The sequence below is a fragment of the Ascoidea rubescens genome, assembly GCF_001661345.1.
Source record: "Ascoidea rubescens DSM 1968 unplaced genomic scaffold ASCRUscaffold_2, whole genome shotgun sequence".
In the NCBI taxonomy this organism is placed as follows: Eukaryota; Fungi; Ascomycota; class Saccharomycetes; order Ascoideales; family Ascoideaceae; genus Ascoidea; species Ascoidea rubescens.
The window spans coordinates 222,667-240,248 of NW_017962914.1; the positions used below are offsets into that span (position 1 = coordinate 222,667).

At 31.1% G+C, this 17,582-nt stretch overlaps 7 protein-coding genes across 7 annotated transcripts; 5 read left to right on the forward strand and 2 right to left on the reverse strand.

Moving 5' to 3' along the window:
• Nucleotides 1–177: 177 nt before the first annotated feature.
• On the reverse strand, nt 178–1,057 carry ASCRUDRAFT_74248 (uncharacterized protein). Its single transcript, XM_020192608.1, has one exon. It carries the CDS (start codon nt 685–687, stop codon nt 493–495), a length of 195 nt encoding a protein of 64 aa, XP_020049085.1. The 5' UTR covers nt 688–1,057; the 3' UTR covers nt 178–492.
• A 355-nt stretch (nt 1,058–1,412) lies between these two features.
• Nucleotides 1,413–2,162, forward strand: ASCRUDRAFT_74250 (uncharacterized protein). Its single transcript, XM_020192610.1, has one exon. It carries the CDS (start codon nt 1,660–1,662, stop codon nt 1,858–1,860), a length of 201 nt encoding a protein of 66 aa, XP_020049086.1. The 5' UTR covers nt 1,413–1,659; the 3' UTR covers nt 1,861–2,162.
• An 834-nt stretch (nt 2,163–2,996) lies between these two features.
• ASCRUDRAFT_74251 (uncharacterized protein) lies at nt 2,997–3,323 on the reverse strand. The gene has a single exon (XM_020192611.1). It carries the CDS (start codon nt 3,229–3,231, stop codon nt 3,058–3,060), a length of 174 nt encoding a protein of 57 aa, XP_020049087.1. The 5' UTR covers nt 3,232–3,323; the 3' UTR covers nt 2,997–3,057.
• A 2,259-nt stretch (nt 3,324–5,582) lies between these two features.
• ROX1 (Rox1p) lies at nt 5,583–6,752 on the forward strand (the record flags this gene model as incomplete). Its single annotated transcript, XM_020194378.1, has 1 exon — nt 5,583–6,752. The coding sequence occupies one exon, from the start codon at nt 5,583–5,585 to the stop codon at nt 6,750–6,752; it is 1,170 nt and encodes a 389-aa protein (XP_020049088.1).
• A 4,411-nt stretch (nt 6,753–11,163) lies between these two features.
• On the forward strand, nt 11,164–11,958 carry ASCRUDRAFT_74254 (uncharacterized protein). The gene has a single exon (XM_020192612.1). It carries the CDS (start codon nt 11,516–11,518, stop codon nt 11,708–11,710), a length of 195 nt encoding a protein of 64 aa, XP_020049089.1. The 5' UTR covers nt 11,164–11,515; the 3' UTR covers nt 11,711–11,958.
• Nucleotides 11,927–13,689, forward strand: TAZ1 (lysophosphatidylcholine acyltransferase). The gene has a single exon (XM_020192613.1). The coding sequence runs from the start codon at nt 12,125–12,127 to the stop codon at nt 13,397–13,399; it is 1,275 nt and encodes a 424-aa protein (XP_020049090.1). The 5' UTR covers nt 11,927–12,124; the 3' UTR covers nt 13,400–13,689.
• A 177-nt stretch (nt 13,690–13,866) lies between these two features.
• AVO1 (Avo1p) lies at nt 13,867–17,241 on the forward strand (the record flags this gene model as incomplete). Its single annotated transcript, XM_020191343.1, has 1 exon — nt 13,867–17,241. The coding sequence occupies one exon, from the start codon at nt 13,867–13,869 to the stop codon at nt 17,239–17,241; it is 3,375 nt and encodes a 1,124-aa protein (XP_020049091.1).
• Between the last annotated feature and the right edge of the window lie 341 nt (nt 17,242–17,582).

The following is a 17,582-nucleotide window of genomic DNA, read 5'->3' on the forward strand; positions in this document are numbered from 1 at the left end:
TAGTTTACGCCATTAAATAAAAATAGGAGGGTCTTTTTTTTTGTTAGAAAACAATATGAAATTAAAGTAGGTGTGACACTCGGAAACAATAACAATGTTATGTACACCAACAGACTTAATAATGATTACAAATCCATTGAACTGTATGACCAAAGAAGCGATGCGATATATTTAAAGTAACTTTGGAATGAATAAAGGGCAAGTTATAAATAAATGCTTAACGATGAATTAGTAAGGCAAGAGTGACGCTTGGTTATTGAAAAGAGAGAAATCTTCTGATTATTTATAATAAATTGTTTGATAAAGAAAGAAATAAAATTGAGAGCGAAGCGAGATAGTAAATAACAAGTCATCTTGATACAAAAGTGCGGATATTTTTACAGGTACGGTTCAAAAGCAAAGACTTGATAACAAGCGCTGAATTTGTGCAGCGGTGGGTTATAAATAAACCAGGTAGAGTGATAAACTTCTAAAAATTAATATTATTCACGATTATAAATATTCATGAACAATAGCATCCACGAATATTTGATCCGAAAGCGAGAGAAAAGCAGTCCTAATTGGAAATGTATTGGGAGTATTTTCACTGCTTTGGATAATGTAGGTGAAATGAGCAGTGAGATGGCGATTCTTCTTCATCCCAAGCAACTGGGCTAATAATAGCCTGGGAATAGAGCCAGAGGCCATTTAAGCCCATTTAGAAGTGTATTTTGTTATCATTTAGAGGAATCGTTTTTGTGTAATAGAGCTGGTCGTGGTTGCCATTGCAGCGCTCGGAAAAAGTGCCGTTGGATAATAGAGAGTTGGATCCATTCAGAAGAGTGGAATTAGTTAATACATTGGCAATATATTGGCAATATATTGGCACGATAGCAATATTTGATCGATCAACCTGTTGCAAAGCTGTTGTATTCCTTTTTTGTGGTCCTTTTTTTCCGGGTATTTATTTACTACTGAATATCCCTGAACATTGTTCAAGGTGTTTGAATATTAGTTTTTTCAAATAAATGACCATAAAGTACAACCACTGGTTGTAACTTTTAGCTTGGAAACGAAGAGCAATTAAATGTAATGTAATATAAAATAGAATAAAATTAAATAATAAAATTCATTTATTTATCATTCAAGTTTAACCAAGTCTTTAAGCAACTTAATTTCAATGCACGAAATCTAATTACAACAAAATAGATTACGAAAAAAATTAATTTTGATAAAAATAGTATAGTATCTAAATGAGTTATATTAGTTATATTACAATAATTACAATATGCCAATGAGCAAATAAATGTCATATGAGATCGAACTGACTCACTCTGTATATATACATACATTTACATTTATATATTTAGAAGTGCTGTTGCTGTTAAGAGCAGAAAACCTCTTTGGTGAAGAATATTCTAGAGGGAATAACAATAAAACGGTTTTTAAAGAGAGAGGAAGAGGAAAGAAAGAAAGATATCAAAGAAAGTGCAGCAAAAATAACTCAAACTACAAAGCGCAAAAATAAACAATAACAACCAGTGAACCATTTAACAGTCACTTGCCGCTTTGCTTGCAAACCTATTTTTGATATGGTGGTCGTTATTGTTATACTTTCAAATAACCTTTGAATATCTTAAATACCCATGGGATAGCAACCCAACTATTTTATTATGGCTTATGGCTAAGAGCAAAGCTGTTCATATCCCAATTCCCAATTCAGTGAGGACTGGGAATCGGGAACAGAAGCCAGCATTCTCCCCAGTTCCCAATTTTGGAGTTACACAAAACAGACTTGAAAATATTCAGGCTATTCTTATCACATTCATTAACCCTTGTGTTTGTTTGCAAATTATGTTGAGTATCCTTGAGTTGGGCTGATGACATAATCGCTGTATATCACTCTAGCGGTTATCTAATTTGACGTAATAGCATCTATATTTTTCTCAAAGAAAAATAGTTGAAGTGAATGAATTGAATGAATTGTTGGGCTTTTAGTTTAATTTTGGAACATTATAATTATTTTCTCTTGCTTTTTCTTATTTTTTTCTTCCACTTTTTATGCGTCTAAAAAGTGTTTTTAAACTATTTTTCTAATATTTGTAACAGTCATATCTTTACATTCTTCAATTGTCTTTGTTGAAATTTAATTTTCAGTGCATGAGCTTTTACCTATTTAGAACCTAATGTACAGTGATTGATTAGAAAGTTTGATTTCCCATTGATATTTTTACTCTGAAATCTTTTCACTATTTTTTCACCAATTTTTTTTTTCTTTTTCATTTATTTGGTAATTAATATCAATCACTAATTTTAATCATTAAATTTGTCTACCAGATTATTCATTAGGCACTGTTAAATACTATTAAATACACTGTGTTAATAAGTATTGTATCAGCGATATATTGTTTAGCTTGAATCTATTAAATGAGTATCAGAAAAAAGGTAATAAACAAGAATAAACGAAAATTTAGACACTGCAAAATAAATTATAGCAAAAACGGTAGTGAATTGGATATGAATTGATATTGTTAGCAATCTAAAATCTGAACACTTGCACTAAAAGTTTAAATTAGAATTTTGTTTTGCACACCTGTGTTGTAATAAGCAGGAAATTTATTGTTAAAGGGGAAGATTAAATTGGCAGACAGTGTGTTGACTGTGATTGGCTGGAAGGGTTTCATTACTAATACAGACATACAAATTGATAAAACAACAAAATAACAAAATAACAAAATAATCAGCAAGATGAGTAAATAAACCCATTTTTTTCAATTAAATCAGTTCAAAACAAGATTGATAATTGCGGTTTTGTGTAATATGTGAGCTTACCTTCCCTAATAAAGTTAACATCAATCAAATTAGCACTACGGTTAGCAGTTTAGGGTTTGTATATCTACAGAGAATTGACTTTAGAGTTTATACTATTTTGCTTTGTATTGTGCATGAGTAAATAGATGTATGATCTAATATAATATATTAACAATATTGTTGTTTACTTCTATCAGCACAGCCTCATAAATGGTGAGAAAAATACAGGACTTCCCAAAGAGTTAAAGTGATAAGTTCTGTATTGTTTTAAAAAATAGTGTAAAGTGTCGTGGGTGGAATCATAACCAGATCTGGTGAATGTTTGCTTTGAATTTGGAGTGTTGCATTTAGGCCCAAAGTCAAAGATCTAACAATCAAATCTGTGACAAACCAGTGTTTTATTTTTTCACACTGTAGCCCTGACCTGTTCTCTTCATCCATATTTATACTTACATCCGTAACTCCTTTCTGGATTCGTGATGATGACATAAGAAGAAATATTCTCTACAAGTAATAATATCATTATTATCTCACCCGGAGCAAAATCTTGGGGGATTTTAAAAATCTGATTGATTGATTGATTGATGAATGATCCAAAATCAAAAAAAAGGCACGAAAAACTTCTTATGTTGCCGATAAATAATAAACATAATTATTATTAATTATTATTAATTTAAATATTATTGTCAATATGGACATTACTGGAAGCGCGTGCGACATTTCGCCCCGCAAAGTTTGCTTCAGCATCCTTATTTAAATCTTCAGTTTAGTAATAATCAGAATTCTGGAAGCTCCCATTTGATCGGGATGAAACTATGCAGAAACCAATCGAAATCCATGGAAAAACAAATGAAATTGCAGTTATATCATTGCTTTGCACAATTTAATAGAATTTTATAGAATTTTATAGAATTTTGTACCATTTTATTATTTAATTTTATTATTTCAGTGGATTATTGTCTAAGCACAATACATCATAGGAAATGCCAATTAGACTTTGGAAAAGGAAAAATTGATATGATAAAGTTGCTTATTTCCCTTCTTTGCCTAGCACCTGATTGTTTTAAGGTGGAGATTTGAGATCTCTGATAAATCTCAATAATCCTTTTTTACAACAATAGAATTCAGGTTCTTAAAAAGGAAGAAAATCACAGAAAATTACAAAAGCAAAAAATTTAATCTGTAGTCTTTGCAGCAAATTAAGAAAATCCTATTATGAACTGCTCAAATTAAGTGTTTTAAACAAATTATTATGTACTGGATATCACCAAAGAAGTTTGAAGCCGGAAGCGAAATTTCTTTTTCGCGCAATGAAAAAGAAAAACAGCAATAGAAATAAAATAAAATGAAATAAAATAAAATGGAAAAAATAAACCAAAAGAAAAACATGCAAACTTAGAACATAATTATAAAACATAATTGGTTTCAGGCATATATTGTAGAAATTGCTAGCTGAATGGCAGTGTTCTTGGAACAATTCAATGCACTTATCATCATGTACTGCTGGAGATTAATCGAAGTGATTAATCAGACTAGTGGAATTAGTAAAATTAGTAAAACTAGTGAAATTGGCAGACCTTTACTGCCTTCAATATCGATGTTTCTCACTCATTTTTTCCTTTTGTCTGGGTTTTAAGATATTCTCCACAAAGATAACAAAAAAACTCGCCTATTGTAATGTGCCTTTTTTTTGTTTCTTTTTCTGTTTCGCTCTTCCACTGCTCTTGACCTTTTTGAAGTGCTAGCACTGCAAATAGTCCAATAGTAAAGGATTTTCAGTTGAAATCATCAAACTGTATTTTCTTTTTTGGGCTGAAGATCTTCCTTTTTTCTTGGTGAATTTCTGTGTTAGATAGCAATTTAGCAAACAAAAGAGATTGCGATTCAAACAATAGCTCTTTATTACACTCTTCTTACAACATGGAACCAGGAACTGACTCCCAGTTACCTTTTAGATACATCCTAATCAATAATGAAACAAATCTCAAACGCAAACCTACCTGATAAAAAGAAAATTTATCAATAGGAAAAATTATAACCGAATTTGTACACGCGTAATCAAAAACAATAGACTTGCTATTATCTCATCTCATAGCTCATACTTCGCAAAAGCTGTCTGGAATAACTCCAGCCTGGCTCTGAAAACACCTCCATCCAAACTCCAGATCTCAAACACAACACAGAAACAAAAGCAACTTCTCACAAACAACTCTCTCTTCATCAGTTTCTTTGTTTCCATCGCATCCACCGCGCTGGTCGCCCCTTGACCTGGCTCAAATCCTGCTGAAGGTCATCCATGTGCCATATTTCGTTGGAACACCGACGCACACAGCTGCTTGCAGGCAATTCATATTGTCACGGAAACAACGCTAGTCACAGCAGCTTTATTTATTTGTGCGTCAGGAGACGGCTCTCCCCTGAAAAGGTTCAAATCCTGGTTATGCTTTGTAGATCTCAATGCAGATAATTAAAACTTTAAAGTTCATCTGCAGGTTTATATTTAAAGTTAATGTACAATCATGTTCTTCAGAAATTTAACTATTTATTATAAAATTGATATAAATAAGCTTCACTTTTCTCTGTTTTTCCTTTTTACATTTATCTATTTTTCATTTTACAACTATTTGGACTTCTAAATTATATCTTTGATTTACTTTCACTTTTTCCGTCTCATCAATTTCGCATTTCTACCTCCTGGTTTACCATCGCCCTCACTTGATTATATTTTGTAACTCCACCTACAACATAATACACAATTACACTTCTAATACTGGTCTTTATCTTTCTCCAACATGACCTACACTGACCACAAATACTACAACCAACTTTTAGCAACTGGTCCTAACTCCTTGGCTAACTACAGTCTGCTGAAATCCTCCTCATACTATCCAAGTCCATCCAACTTCTCTTCTACATCTCTCATCACCCCCAACCCACAAGTACAACAACCACCCCAATCTCAACAACAGCAATTGATATATGGCTCCTCCCAGCACCCACAGCATGTTTCACAACCTTATAACTACATGTCAAATAGTTACATCCCCAACAATACCTCCGAATCAATTGATTACCCAATCATAAAAGAAAATAACAATAGAGTCTCTAAACTGTCCAGCGGCACTGCGTCTCACAAATCAAAATCTTCAAATAGCACAAGTCCATCCAACACGAATGTGATATTGGACAGATGCACTTGTCGTAACTCAAACTCTTCTACAAACGACTCAAACCACATTCCAAGACCCAGAAATGCCTTTATTTTATTTCGTCAGCAATACCACCAATCCGTTCTCGATGAAGGCAATATCATAAGAACCAATCCCGACGTATCCAGAGAATTGGGCAAAAGATGGAGGGCTTTGCCTCTTGATCAAAAGGCCTACTGGAATAAAGCTGCCGAAGAAGAAAAAAAGAAACATGCTGAGAAATATCCTGGCTATAGATATATTCCCAGAAGATCTGGCAAAAAGAATCTTTGTTCATATTGCAAATCTAGAGAAGCTGCTAATGAAAAACTAAAGTATGACGTCTCAAATCACATTCAAAATCAATTACCAAACCAATTGCACTCTCAAATCCCTATTCAGCCCCAACCAAACCAATCTCCAATGATGATCGCCAACAATATTCTATCTCCCAATTTAATGCTGCCAATTCAAAACCAAATGGTACAACACAGCTCTCCAATCACATCTCCCCAGCCTTTCCTTCACCAACCGCAAACGCCACAACCTTATCAAAACCAATACTACAATCAACAGCCCTACAAACTACCTCCATTAAACACTTCACAACTTGCTTCATCTATTAACCAACAGTTTCCAAGACCTCATGAATCTGCTGATACAAAAAAAGTTAAAGAACAAATAACTTTGCCACACATATCACACTTGGGTCTCCCCACCCCCGATTTCAATTCGTTAAGAATACCCAATTCTAATTATTCCACTTCCATATAAATCTCTTATAAAAATCAAAAATAAATGATAAAAATAAATCAAATAAAAGATATTTTTATTATTTTACTATTATTTTTTTTAATTTGTACTATTTAAGAAGCCAAGCTTACTATTTTGCCTATTTAATTATTTCACTAATTTATTTCATTTTTATTACATTTTTATTTTATTTTTTCTTATCTATTTTGTTTTGTTTTGTACTATTTTCAAAAATATCTACTTATTACTTACTCGCCTCTACAAATACTGCTGCTAATACTACACTTTATTTTAAAATTGGTTTTGGATAAATAATTTACTTGGTGACTATTTTAAAGTCTGTAATATCATTCCTTAATTAATAAAGAAAGAAAGAAAGAAAGAAGAAGAAAAAATAACACCTGCTAATAATCTTTATTAGTCATCAATATTTGGAATTGCTTCAACTCGTTCTTTTAATATTAGTTTTAACTCATATCTTTAACTGATACTCATCATATATTTTGATTTCATTTTGTTCACTTCGCCTTATTACTATATTTTCATCCTTTTACCTGCTGTTTATAGAGATTATTACTTTATGGTTTTTTTCTTTTTTTAACTTTATTTTCTTATTCATTTTCATTCATTCAAAATAACTTTCTTTATTTTGTCTCTATTTAATCCTACATTTATCACCTATATTAACTATTCAATACAGCATTTCACTACAACAAACAAATACAATCACTCATAATCGTAAACCTCACTCTGTAATCGAGCCATTCCTCTTGTTACTTGTTAAAATCCTTCTAACTATCACAAGCATCAATTCTATTTAAACCTGAATCGTTGAAGGAAGGTTCTGTTAAACAAAGAACACCATTATCAAAACAGACCCAAAACGTTAAAACAGATCTTTTACACAGCCTGGGATGGCTTTCAACCTTAGCAAAAAGTTGACTTAATTTGTGTTTAAAGCATATCTGATTTGTTGATAACAGCTATTCAATAATAATATAACAATAGCATTAAAATAAGCTGGTGTTTTAATATTTGTTCGAGTTTAATTTATGACAGCAGACTAAACTAATGTGTTGAGGAGTACCAAAGGCCTCGTTTGTCTAATTATAGTACATTATTGTTCTATAATAACAAATGGCAGATCTACTCACTTAAGTGATGTTATTTGTGACTCTTCAGTCTTTGCTTTGTTTTTTATTAAGAGAATATAAGACAAACAATCTGCAATTTTTCGCAGCTAAACATATTTTTGTAAACAATATATTAGAATTTCTAAAATGAATTTTTAAGATGCAAAATTTAGCAACTATGTTTTTGGTTTTAATGGCAAAAAATAAGAATCATGAACGTCAAAAACATCATGAACAATGCTGAAATGATTTGAAATAGGATATCTCAGTGATATCAAATAAAAACAGCTCTTAATCAAGATTTCGGCAATATTAATATTAACAGGTTCCAAATTAATTTTGAAAACAATGCCTTCTTTGAGCAGTAGCAACAGTTAATGAAAATAGAATTTGAACACGATGAAGCAGAGTCATTATAATTACACAACTCAAAGAATGATAAAAAAAGAAGAGGATATGTGTTTTAACAAAAATTTTGATAAAAATGAATCGCAGTCCACGATTTTCCATTAGTGAACTACGATATATGATCTATGATTCATAATCACAGATAAATGTCATTGAAAACATTACATGAAGGCAAGTATGAAAAATTAGTGATTTTTGATCACTGAGATAAATAAATTGATAGCTCTTAGATATTCTTTAAGTCTCTTAAAATCGTTTTTAAACCTCTTTTAGGCATTTTGGGTTGTTATAATTTAGAGTAGAAACTCCAAGTTTAATAGATAGTAAAAGCTCTATTCATTTTTTTAGATTACGAAATTATTCAATACTAAATGATTGATCCTCAAATAAGAGAATTGGACAGAAAGACAAGAACCAGTTTAAGTTTTTTTAAGCTGACTTTTGTAAATTGTTTTTGATATATGCTCTGGCTTCGTTGCTATTCGCATTATTAAACTGTCAAAATTTGTTCAAACAATAAAGATACACAATAAGATATTGTTTTGTGCTGGAAAAACTATAACTATTGACAAGAAAATTCAGTGCACAATAACAATAAATTACAACTGTTTACCAGTACATAAAGGCAACCAGCTAGACTAAACAGGCAAAGAAAACAATTATCATATATTGTTATCAAAAATGCATTAAACCGGAGGTTGGCTCTATCTCTAGCCAACAACATTATACTCAGATTGGTGGTCACAGAGATGTTAAAATTGGCAACAAAGGCGATTTTTCTTGTTTTAAAGTTGGTAGTTTTCAAGTTGAGGTTGGCTTTAGGAAGTAGCTTTTATCTAATGATATTGCGATTTACTGGCTTTGAGACTCAGGACCATAAAAAAATTCGAAAATATAAATATATGAAGAGAAATTGAATGCAGTCAAATTATGGAACAATAGTCTTGGTTCTGATGTTAGCAAACCTTCAAATTTGTATCTAACCTAACTTTCTTACTGAATAAACAATAATTTACATTTAATACTTTGAAATGCTCAATAATATTTGCTAATAATATTCAATTTCAATTAGCAAACTGGACCGATATTATTTAGTAGAGTAGCAGAATTACAAATATTGTTTTTAAAAAATGAATTTCCAAGACAACAATTGGATACTTTTCTATGAGATTTTGTTCCAAATTTCGTTTATAATTGACTAAAAAAGATTGTTTTTGTATACAGAAGAAACAAAATAAAAAAATTACAAATTTTGAAGTTGTTTTTCATTTGAATTTGTAATATTCAATTAATCTTGTTTTCTTCCTCTTTTTTTTTCCTTTATTTATTTATTCAAAATTAAATCAATTATCACTAGCATAATAAAAAATATGATAAACAAGATAAATACCAAAACTAAATATGAACTGTGCAACCATACATTTAGCAGGTCCAGGAATTGAATAATGTATTATTTTGAAACCCGAATCGACATGATTTTAACTTTATTTATAACTATTGAAATGAATTTGGATGGGATGAATTGAAGCATTTTCATTTCAATTTTTTCAATAGCCCTATAACCACAAATAGTTCTACAATATTCCTACAATATTTCAACAATATTTTCATGTCGCAATAGAAAATAGATAAAACTACAGAATTACATCAATTCAGGGGTCAAAACAGAGATCATCTTGAGGGAATATTAATAGAAAACCAAAGAAAAACAGCTAAATGGAAAATTCCAGTATTTTCAAGAATGTAGTGAATTTAGAGAACAAAAATCAAAAATAGCAACATGAAGAAAACAATAGACCAAAAAACAAAAACAAAAAAGCTTTTTGTATTGCCCCAAAAGAATGAATAATACCCAATAAATGCGGTTCTGAACACGAAGGATCTGCCAGAAGAGGGAAACAGCAAATATACACTCTGAAGCTGATTTTGAAACTATCTTCATTATCGAAGTCGCATTTCCACTGCAAAAACCTCTGAATTGCACTGATCACTAGACCCTATTTTTGATTTGATATTATTCTTATTCTTGTTCTCGTTCTTGTTCTTATTTTTTTTTTATCTTTGTTTATCTTTGTTTTTGGTTCAACTCTTGAAGTTATACTCCCCTGAAGAACGAAACCATCTGGGTTTCTGTAGCCATTTTTTTTTACAAATGCCAAATTTTTTCTCAAAGGCTATTCAAAAAATTCAATTAAGACTATGATTCATAATTTCAGCATTTTACTAGTGATTAAGATGAAGTGTCAGATATGAATGTGTGACTAAAAGTAACTGAACCGTTTTTGAAACATTCAACATTATCAGGGCTGAATCAACCAATTTCTTCCCTAACTTTGAAAGAGACATTGCTTTAAATATCGCAAACATAAGGTAATCAGTAATAATCAGCAATAATAAAAAATCATTTCTTGAGCCAAAAAAAGACAAATACTAAATTTTTTTTCAATCAAAAAGCTGCCTAAAACCGCATCTTCCACTTGGATAAACTTGCGGTGGTATTCGAGCTGTTTCTGTTGCTTTTGCTGCTTTTGCTGACGAAACACTGTCGAAATGAGCCATTTTATTTTATTTCTCACAACTCTTTTATTAGTTTTAATGAATTAAAAATAATTGAGCAAAAGAAACTTTTTGGTTGTGGATATTAATTGCTGAAACAAAAGTTGTTTTTGATGTGGTGCTTATTCCAGTAGTAACGGATATTTTCAGTGCGTTTGTGGGTCAGTCTTTATGAAATTAAAATCATTACTCAACGAAAAGGTAAATGATGAAATAAATTACATATTAACAGTCTTTGTTTTTGCTTTTGAAAAAGAAAAAAAACAAATAAAAAGAAAAAAACAATATTGAAATCAAATTTATTCATAAACATAGCAAGATATATTATAATGTCATATTTCAGTTTTTTGAACATACAAATAAGTGCCTAAAGATTTTATAAAACAGACAACTTTAGAAGCTATGAATTAAATACATTTAACAAGTCCAGCACATCTAACATATACTAAATAAAACTCAGCTATTATAAGAAGAAATATTAAAAACAGATGTTTTTTACTCAACCCCAACTCTTTGAGTTGAGTAAAAGCAATCAGTTCTATCAAGTTTCCCCTTTTGGTATTCTGTTTTTACAATTTATATTGCTGCATTTTATTGATTTGATTTGAAACCAAAAAGCCGAATATATTGTTCAATGTTGATTCTGATTTATTGAAACCACAAAATAAAATAAAACTGACAAAAGAAATGAAAAAGAAGAAAGCAACAGAGAAAGATATCAAAGAAAAACAGCTGAGACTATTCTCATTGGCAGATTTTGGAAACTCCAACTGTCTAGCAATAAGAAGCCACGAAACAGCTGGTACCAAAGAGCCAAAAACTGGTGCTTCAACTACCTTCTTCACAGCGATAATCAAGCAGCAAAAACAGACACTTTTATAGTAGGTCTTCCATGTTGGGCCTCTCATGTTGGGTTTCTCATGTTGGGCCTTTCCTTATATCAGAACGTCTTCCAAAAGTCCTGTCCCGATTGGAAAGGTCGGCCACGTTGCTGGAACATGCGCGTTTCGGCACCGTCGCTGCGGGAACAACCATTAATCCAGCTCTTTGGTGCTGGGAGTAGTTTTCGGTTCACCAATACTTTTTCTTTTTTTTGCAGTTTTTTTCACTTTTCTGTGTGCATCTCAGAGATTTCTATCAACAATAATGGTGTCGATGAGAATAGCATAGTCGTTTCTACTCAAACATAATCCACTTGTATATACTTTATTCGCCAAATTCTTTGTTGTTTCAATAGAGCTTTACGATTCAAACATCCTTATTGCATCTTTTTTTTTTGTCTATGACTCTTATAAGATGACCTTTCCTTCTGTTTTGCAAAGAGGTGATGATTTTCTTAAACAGTATCCTAGAAGAAATCGATGGTGGAACTATCTCAGTCAATTTACCTGTTTCACCATTATATCTGCCTCAAAACTCTTTGTTTATACTGTATATAAACCCCAAATCCAGGGCTTGAACAATTTAACTGATGCTCTCAATAAAGCAAGGAGAGAAAATCGAGCTTTGCTAACTGTGATGAACCATATGTCTGTTGTGGACGATCCACTTCTTTGGGGTGTTTTACCTATGAAGTTTTATTTTGATATTGATAATATCAGATGGGGATTGGGTGCAAGCAATGTTTGTTTTAAAAATCCTACATTGAATTATTTTTTTAGTTTTGGAAAAATTTTAAGCACTGAAAGATTTGGAGTTGGTCCATTCCAAGGTTCCGTCGACGCTGCCATAAGAATATTATCTCCAGATGATAGTGTGCCTGAACCCTTTAATAAACAGGAAAATTTACCAATAAACAGAAAGAAAACCTCCTGGCTTCATATTTTTCCCGAAGGATTTGTATTACAATTAGAACCTCCTCACCACAATTCAATGAGATATTTTAGATGGGGTATTTCAAGATTAGTATTAGAATCTGTTAAACCACCAGTAATTTTGCCTATATTTTCCACAGGTTTTGAAAAAATCGCTCCAGAAGATGCAGCAGAGTCTGCAATTAAAAGATATTTGCCACGAAATTTTAGGAATGAAATAAATATTGTAATTGGAAAGCCAATAGATGATTCAACAATTCTTAAATATCGTGAAAAATGGGAAAACTTAGTCGAAAGTGAAGAAAAAAAATTAAACGCAAAATTAACTGACTTTACAGAAAACTTGAAAAATGGTTCAGAGGCTAAAGATTTAAGAAGTGATTTAGCTGCTTATGTTAGATCCTCTGTGTTGAACATTAGAGACACTTTTTATTCACATTTACCTCAGGAAGACCAAAGAATGAAAGACCCGGGTTTTTGGAAAAGGTTCACATTATCTGAAGGTAAAAGCGATCCTGATATCATCTTCATAGGTAAAAATTGGGCCATCAAGAGATTCCAAAAATTCCTACACGACGATTTTGATAAACAAGTCAAGGAAAAAGAACTGCAACTAACCAAAATCGACCTTGAGAAGGCTAAATTCGAATTAGAAAAAGCAAAAATAGAACTTGAAAACCAAGGTAGACAAAAAATAGAAGAACTAAAAGAGAATTTTAATGAAACGACCAAAAATCATACAAATTCTAACCACTGAAAGTCAACTTTCCATAATTACTAGTATGATTTTTCTTTTATTTTAATTTTAATTTTAATTTATTTTCACTTTCACTTTCACTTTCATTCCTTTTGTTATTTCTCTATCTGTAATTTTTCCCGTAATTTGCTTAGGATCTCAACCAGGGTCCAAGTGCATCCACCAGTGGTTAAAGTTACTCAACATCTACCAAATAACAAGCTCAAACTTTTCCAATTGATATCAATCATTGTCTCAACATTGACTATATCAATATTTTACCAATCAACCATCTGCTGTATTGCTTACCCCTGCAAAAACATAGTTTCGATAAGAGAATTATTTGTATTTTGCTTCAAGTCACATGATGAAACCCTCTATGAATGGGAGAAATGTACCTTTCAGAAGAATGAAAACTACTTGAAGAATAAATTGATGTCTGATCCACAACTGCCCTTGAATCCAAGACAGTTTCTGATAATCTTGCTATGGCTTTGCCTTTAGATACAAGCTATCTCATCAATAAATTTAGATCTTCCTACTTGTCCACTATCGACGATGGGATATCGAAAAGAATCATAGAACCCTATCACCAGGAGACAGAATACTCTCGACTAATCAACCAACAGCCCCAGTTTCCCAACTACAATCCTTTCAGCAGCAATAACCAGTTTGAATCCAGCAGAAACCAGAACTATTTAAATAGTTATCTTCAAAACCAAGATTTCATCAATAATATCACAGATTTGTCTGAGTCCCCTCCTATTCAATTCAATTTGTTTGAAGACACACGAGCAAAGCTAAATAAATTACGACGACAAAATCAAAATGAGCTGGATTCAATATCGAGCGATGGTGATGATGATGCTGGTTACAACCATCCATCATTGGCTATGAAGGACAACAGCAGCTTTAAATTCAACAACCATGGATCTAATGAATCATTATCTGACAATCTTCATCTACATAATGATTCTTCAACTGATCTTAATTCTTTAAATAAGCACACTATAACACCTCCAAACAATGACCACAATATCAATACAATAGCCAGTCAAAACAATAATTTAATAGGTATATCTAATCCTAAACATCAAAACGAAACAAACAACACATTAACATTGAAGGATTCATTATATACCATTCAGCAGCGTAATTCCAATAGTGATATTGAAATTTCTTCTCTTGTCGACAATTCCAATAATACAATTATTGAGAATAACGCACCAACTGCTTCCAATGCTACTCTTAATAATACTCTTAATATTTTTAATCTTGGTAACAATAACAGCAACAACAATACAAATACAAATACAAACAATGACAGTAAAAGTAGCATCACTTCAGCTTCGGTTATTACAAACGCGAATAACAATCAAAATCAGATAACAAACAGATCTAGTCTCGGAAATTTGTTGGATAGTTTGACTCTACCAAAGGTCAGAAACAGTATATCGGTTTCAAATAATAAACAAAGAGAACAACCGATTATTGTAATCGGTAATACAGGAGGTGGAGGCTATAGACAATCAATATCAAAATTATTTAATAGAACCTCTGTGACAAATAATAGCAAAAATAGCGATGAAGATTCTAGTGATGAAGAGGATGAAATGAACCGTATTAATCAGCAAAATGATTCGACGGATCAATTGACTACAGAAGAGCAAAATTACGACGATAATAGTAGCATAAGTATTAGTTCATCCAAATTTGATTCTTCAGGCAATAATTCTATTTTTGATAGTTCCGATGAAGATGATTTGATGGCTGATAATGGCAAGCGTCAAATGGAAAATAAAAATCAGGTTAAGAGTACTTCAGAGTTAATCAGTGTTGATATATCAAGAATTGATTACAACAATGCCAATACCAATATAACAAATGATAATATTGCAAAGACAAACAACTTAATTTCTAACGATGAGATTGTGAGTTTTTCAGATACCGATTCATTATTACTCGGATCTAATTCTTCATTCATTGGCGATAGCTCTAGTTTTAATGATGATGATGACAACCTCAATAGTATTGGAACCAACAACTTTCAATTACGACCAAGATCAAAAAGTAACATTAGCTATAAATCGGGTCTGCAAATAAAATTTCCTAACCTGTCAAGAAATCGTAATAATACAATCGGCGTAGTTAACCCTAGAAATAATTCAAAAAATTCAATGAAATTTAAAGTCAATAAATCTGATGCTAATATTAACGAAGTTCATAAAAGTGATTCAAAACTGAATCAAAATCACAGTAATCCACCATTTTTAAAATTTAAACAAACAACCCCGACAAATTTTCAACCTAAAGTTTCTTTATTAACTGCTCTATTGAATGATAAGAAAACCAACAATGATGAATCTCCGTTGGATATATTTGAAAAAGTTTCTGGCGAAAAGATTAAGAATAAAAGAAATGTTAATAAAATAGAGGTTTACATTAAAGATTCTAAAAAGTTTTGCGAATCACCTATGAAATTAGTTATTTCAAAAGAAGCAAAAGTGTTTGATTTAATTGGGTTTGTATTATTAAATTATACTAAAGAAGAGCTTAAAGAAAAATCCAATATCGATAAAAAATATATTAATCCTAACAAATGGTATTTACAAATTGTGGATGAAGGTGAGCCTTTTGATGAAGATTTTGGTATTTTAGATAGAAATTCAACGATTGCTGCGTATAGTACTGATGAAATTGGTTTATTTGAATATAATGATGAAAAAGCCAAAGAAAATGAAAACATTACTCCCTTGCCTTATTCTCTAGATGGAGAAAAGGAGGATAAATCTGAAAGTTCAGATACTTCAAAAATTGAGTCAGTTTCAAATGATGCTGGAGATATTTTGAGATTATCAAATCTTCAAAGAAAAAGAGCTGAAAGCTCGGGTTCGATGTTATTTAGACAACCAAGTACGTCAAGTATACTAACTAGAAGGCAATCTACTAGGACCAATGAAAGTTTTGAGAGTACAAGTTTAATTTCACAATCAAAACAGATAAAATTAAAAATTTATATTTATCCTTCTGACGAAATATTTTTTCCTTTATGGGTCTCACCAAATGCGAAAGTAAAAGATGTTATAATCAAAGCCTGCAAATACAAAAAATTTAAAAGTGATAATTATCATCTTAAGATTAAAGAAGAAAATCAAGTTTTAAACAGCGATGATGATATTCAAAGTTTAAACAATCAATTTGATCTCTTTTTGATGACCAAGACAATGAGTAAACATTTAGGACTAAAGAAGAGAAAGAGAAAGCTATCAAATCAATTACCCAAAAAATTAACAATTGCAGGTTTAACCAATCCAACAGATTCATTTAACTTTTTTCAGCCTAAAACATCTATTAATACGCCTTTGACTGGGAAAAAATCTCTTTTTTCCAATTCCTTTAAGAGCAAGTCGAAAAATTTAATAAACCATTACACAAATAATAGTAGTGGCAATAACAATAGCAATAATAAAAATAAAAATAAAAGACATTCTAATGTAATTGGAAATGAATCAGACTTTCAGTTGGAACGTTATACTGTTTGGAGGAAGCAACCAATGGCATTTATTTACAAACATAAAAGAGTATTGGCAATAGATGGCGATTACATATATATATTGCCAGCAGATGATGCCTTTGGATATGATTCAACCATGACAAAGACTTCTAGCTTTCATATAAAGCAAATGAAGCTTGTTAAACAAGCAAGGAGAAATCCAATTAATTTTAAAATTATTATAATGAAAGTCAACTCAAACGAATTGAAAAGGTATGATTTTGAAGCTTTGAGTATTAATCAGAGCTCAAAAATTGTTTCGAGATTAAATGGAGCAAAAGAAGCATATAGGATGAATAGTGGAGTATAGATTTCTGTATTCAGATATTTTAATTTTCAATTTTAAAGGTTTTCCTCTATCATTTTCAGTTCTGCTTTAATAATTAAAACGAAAAGTGAATCAGATTATGAAAAACTAGGTCTAAAAACAAAATAACAGACTTTATTGTGTAGTAATTTTAGTTAACTTTCATCGAAATCATGGGGATTTTTATTAATAGAAACAGTATATAAATTATTAAAAAATTGCAAACGATCACAAAGACAATTCAAAAGAACAACAAAATAAAGTGCTTTGATTTGAATAAAGCCTGATGTTAATATCTGAAGATTGATAGCATTTTATTTTCGTAATTTTATGGAGCTGTTTGA

Bases quoted from the DNA above. Each gene is read 5' to 3' on its own strand.
- ASCRUDRAFT_74250 (XM_020192610.1), top strand. From the start codon at position 1,660: ATGGCTAAGAGCAAAGCTGTTCATATCCCAATTCCCAATTCAGTGAGG.
- ASCRUDRAFT_74254 (XM_020192612.1), top strand. From the start codon at position 11,516: ATGAAAAAGAAGAAAGCAACAGAGAAAGATATCAAAGAAAAACAGCTG.
- ASCRUDRAFT_74251 (XM_020192611.1), bottom strand. From the start codon at position 3,231: ATGGATGAAGAGAACAGGTCAGGGCTACAGTGTGAAAAAATAAAACAC.
- ASCRUDRAFT_74248 (XM_020192608.1), bottom strand. From the start codon at position 687: ATGGCCTCTGGCTCTATTCCCAGGCTATTATTAGCCCAGTTGCTTGGG.
- TAZ1 (XM_020192613.1), top strand. From the start codon at position 12,125: ATGACCTTTCCTTCTGTTTTGCAAAGAGGTGATGATTTTCTTAAACAG.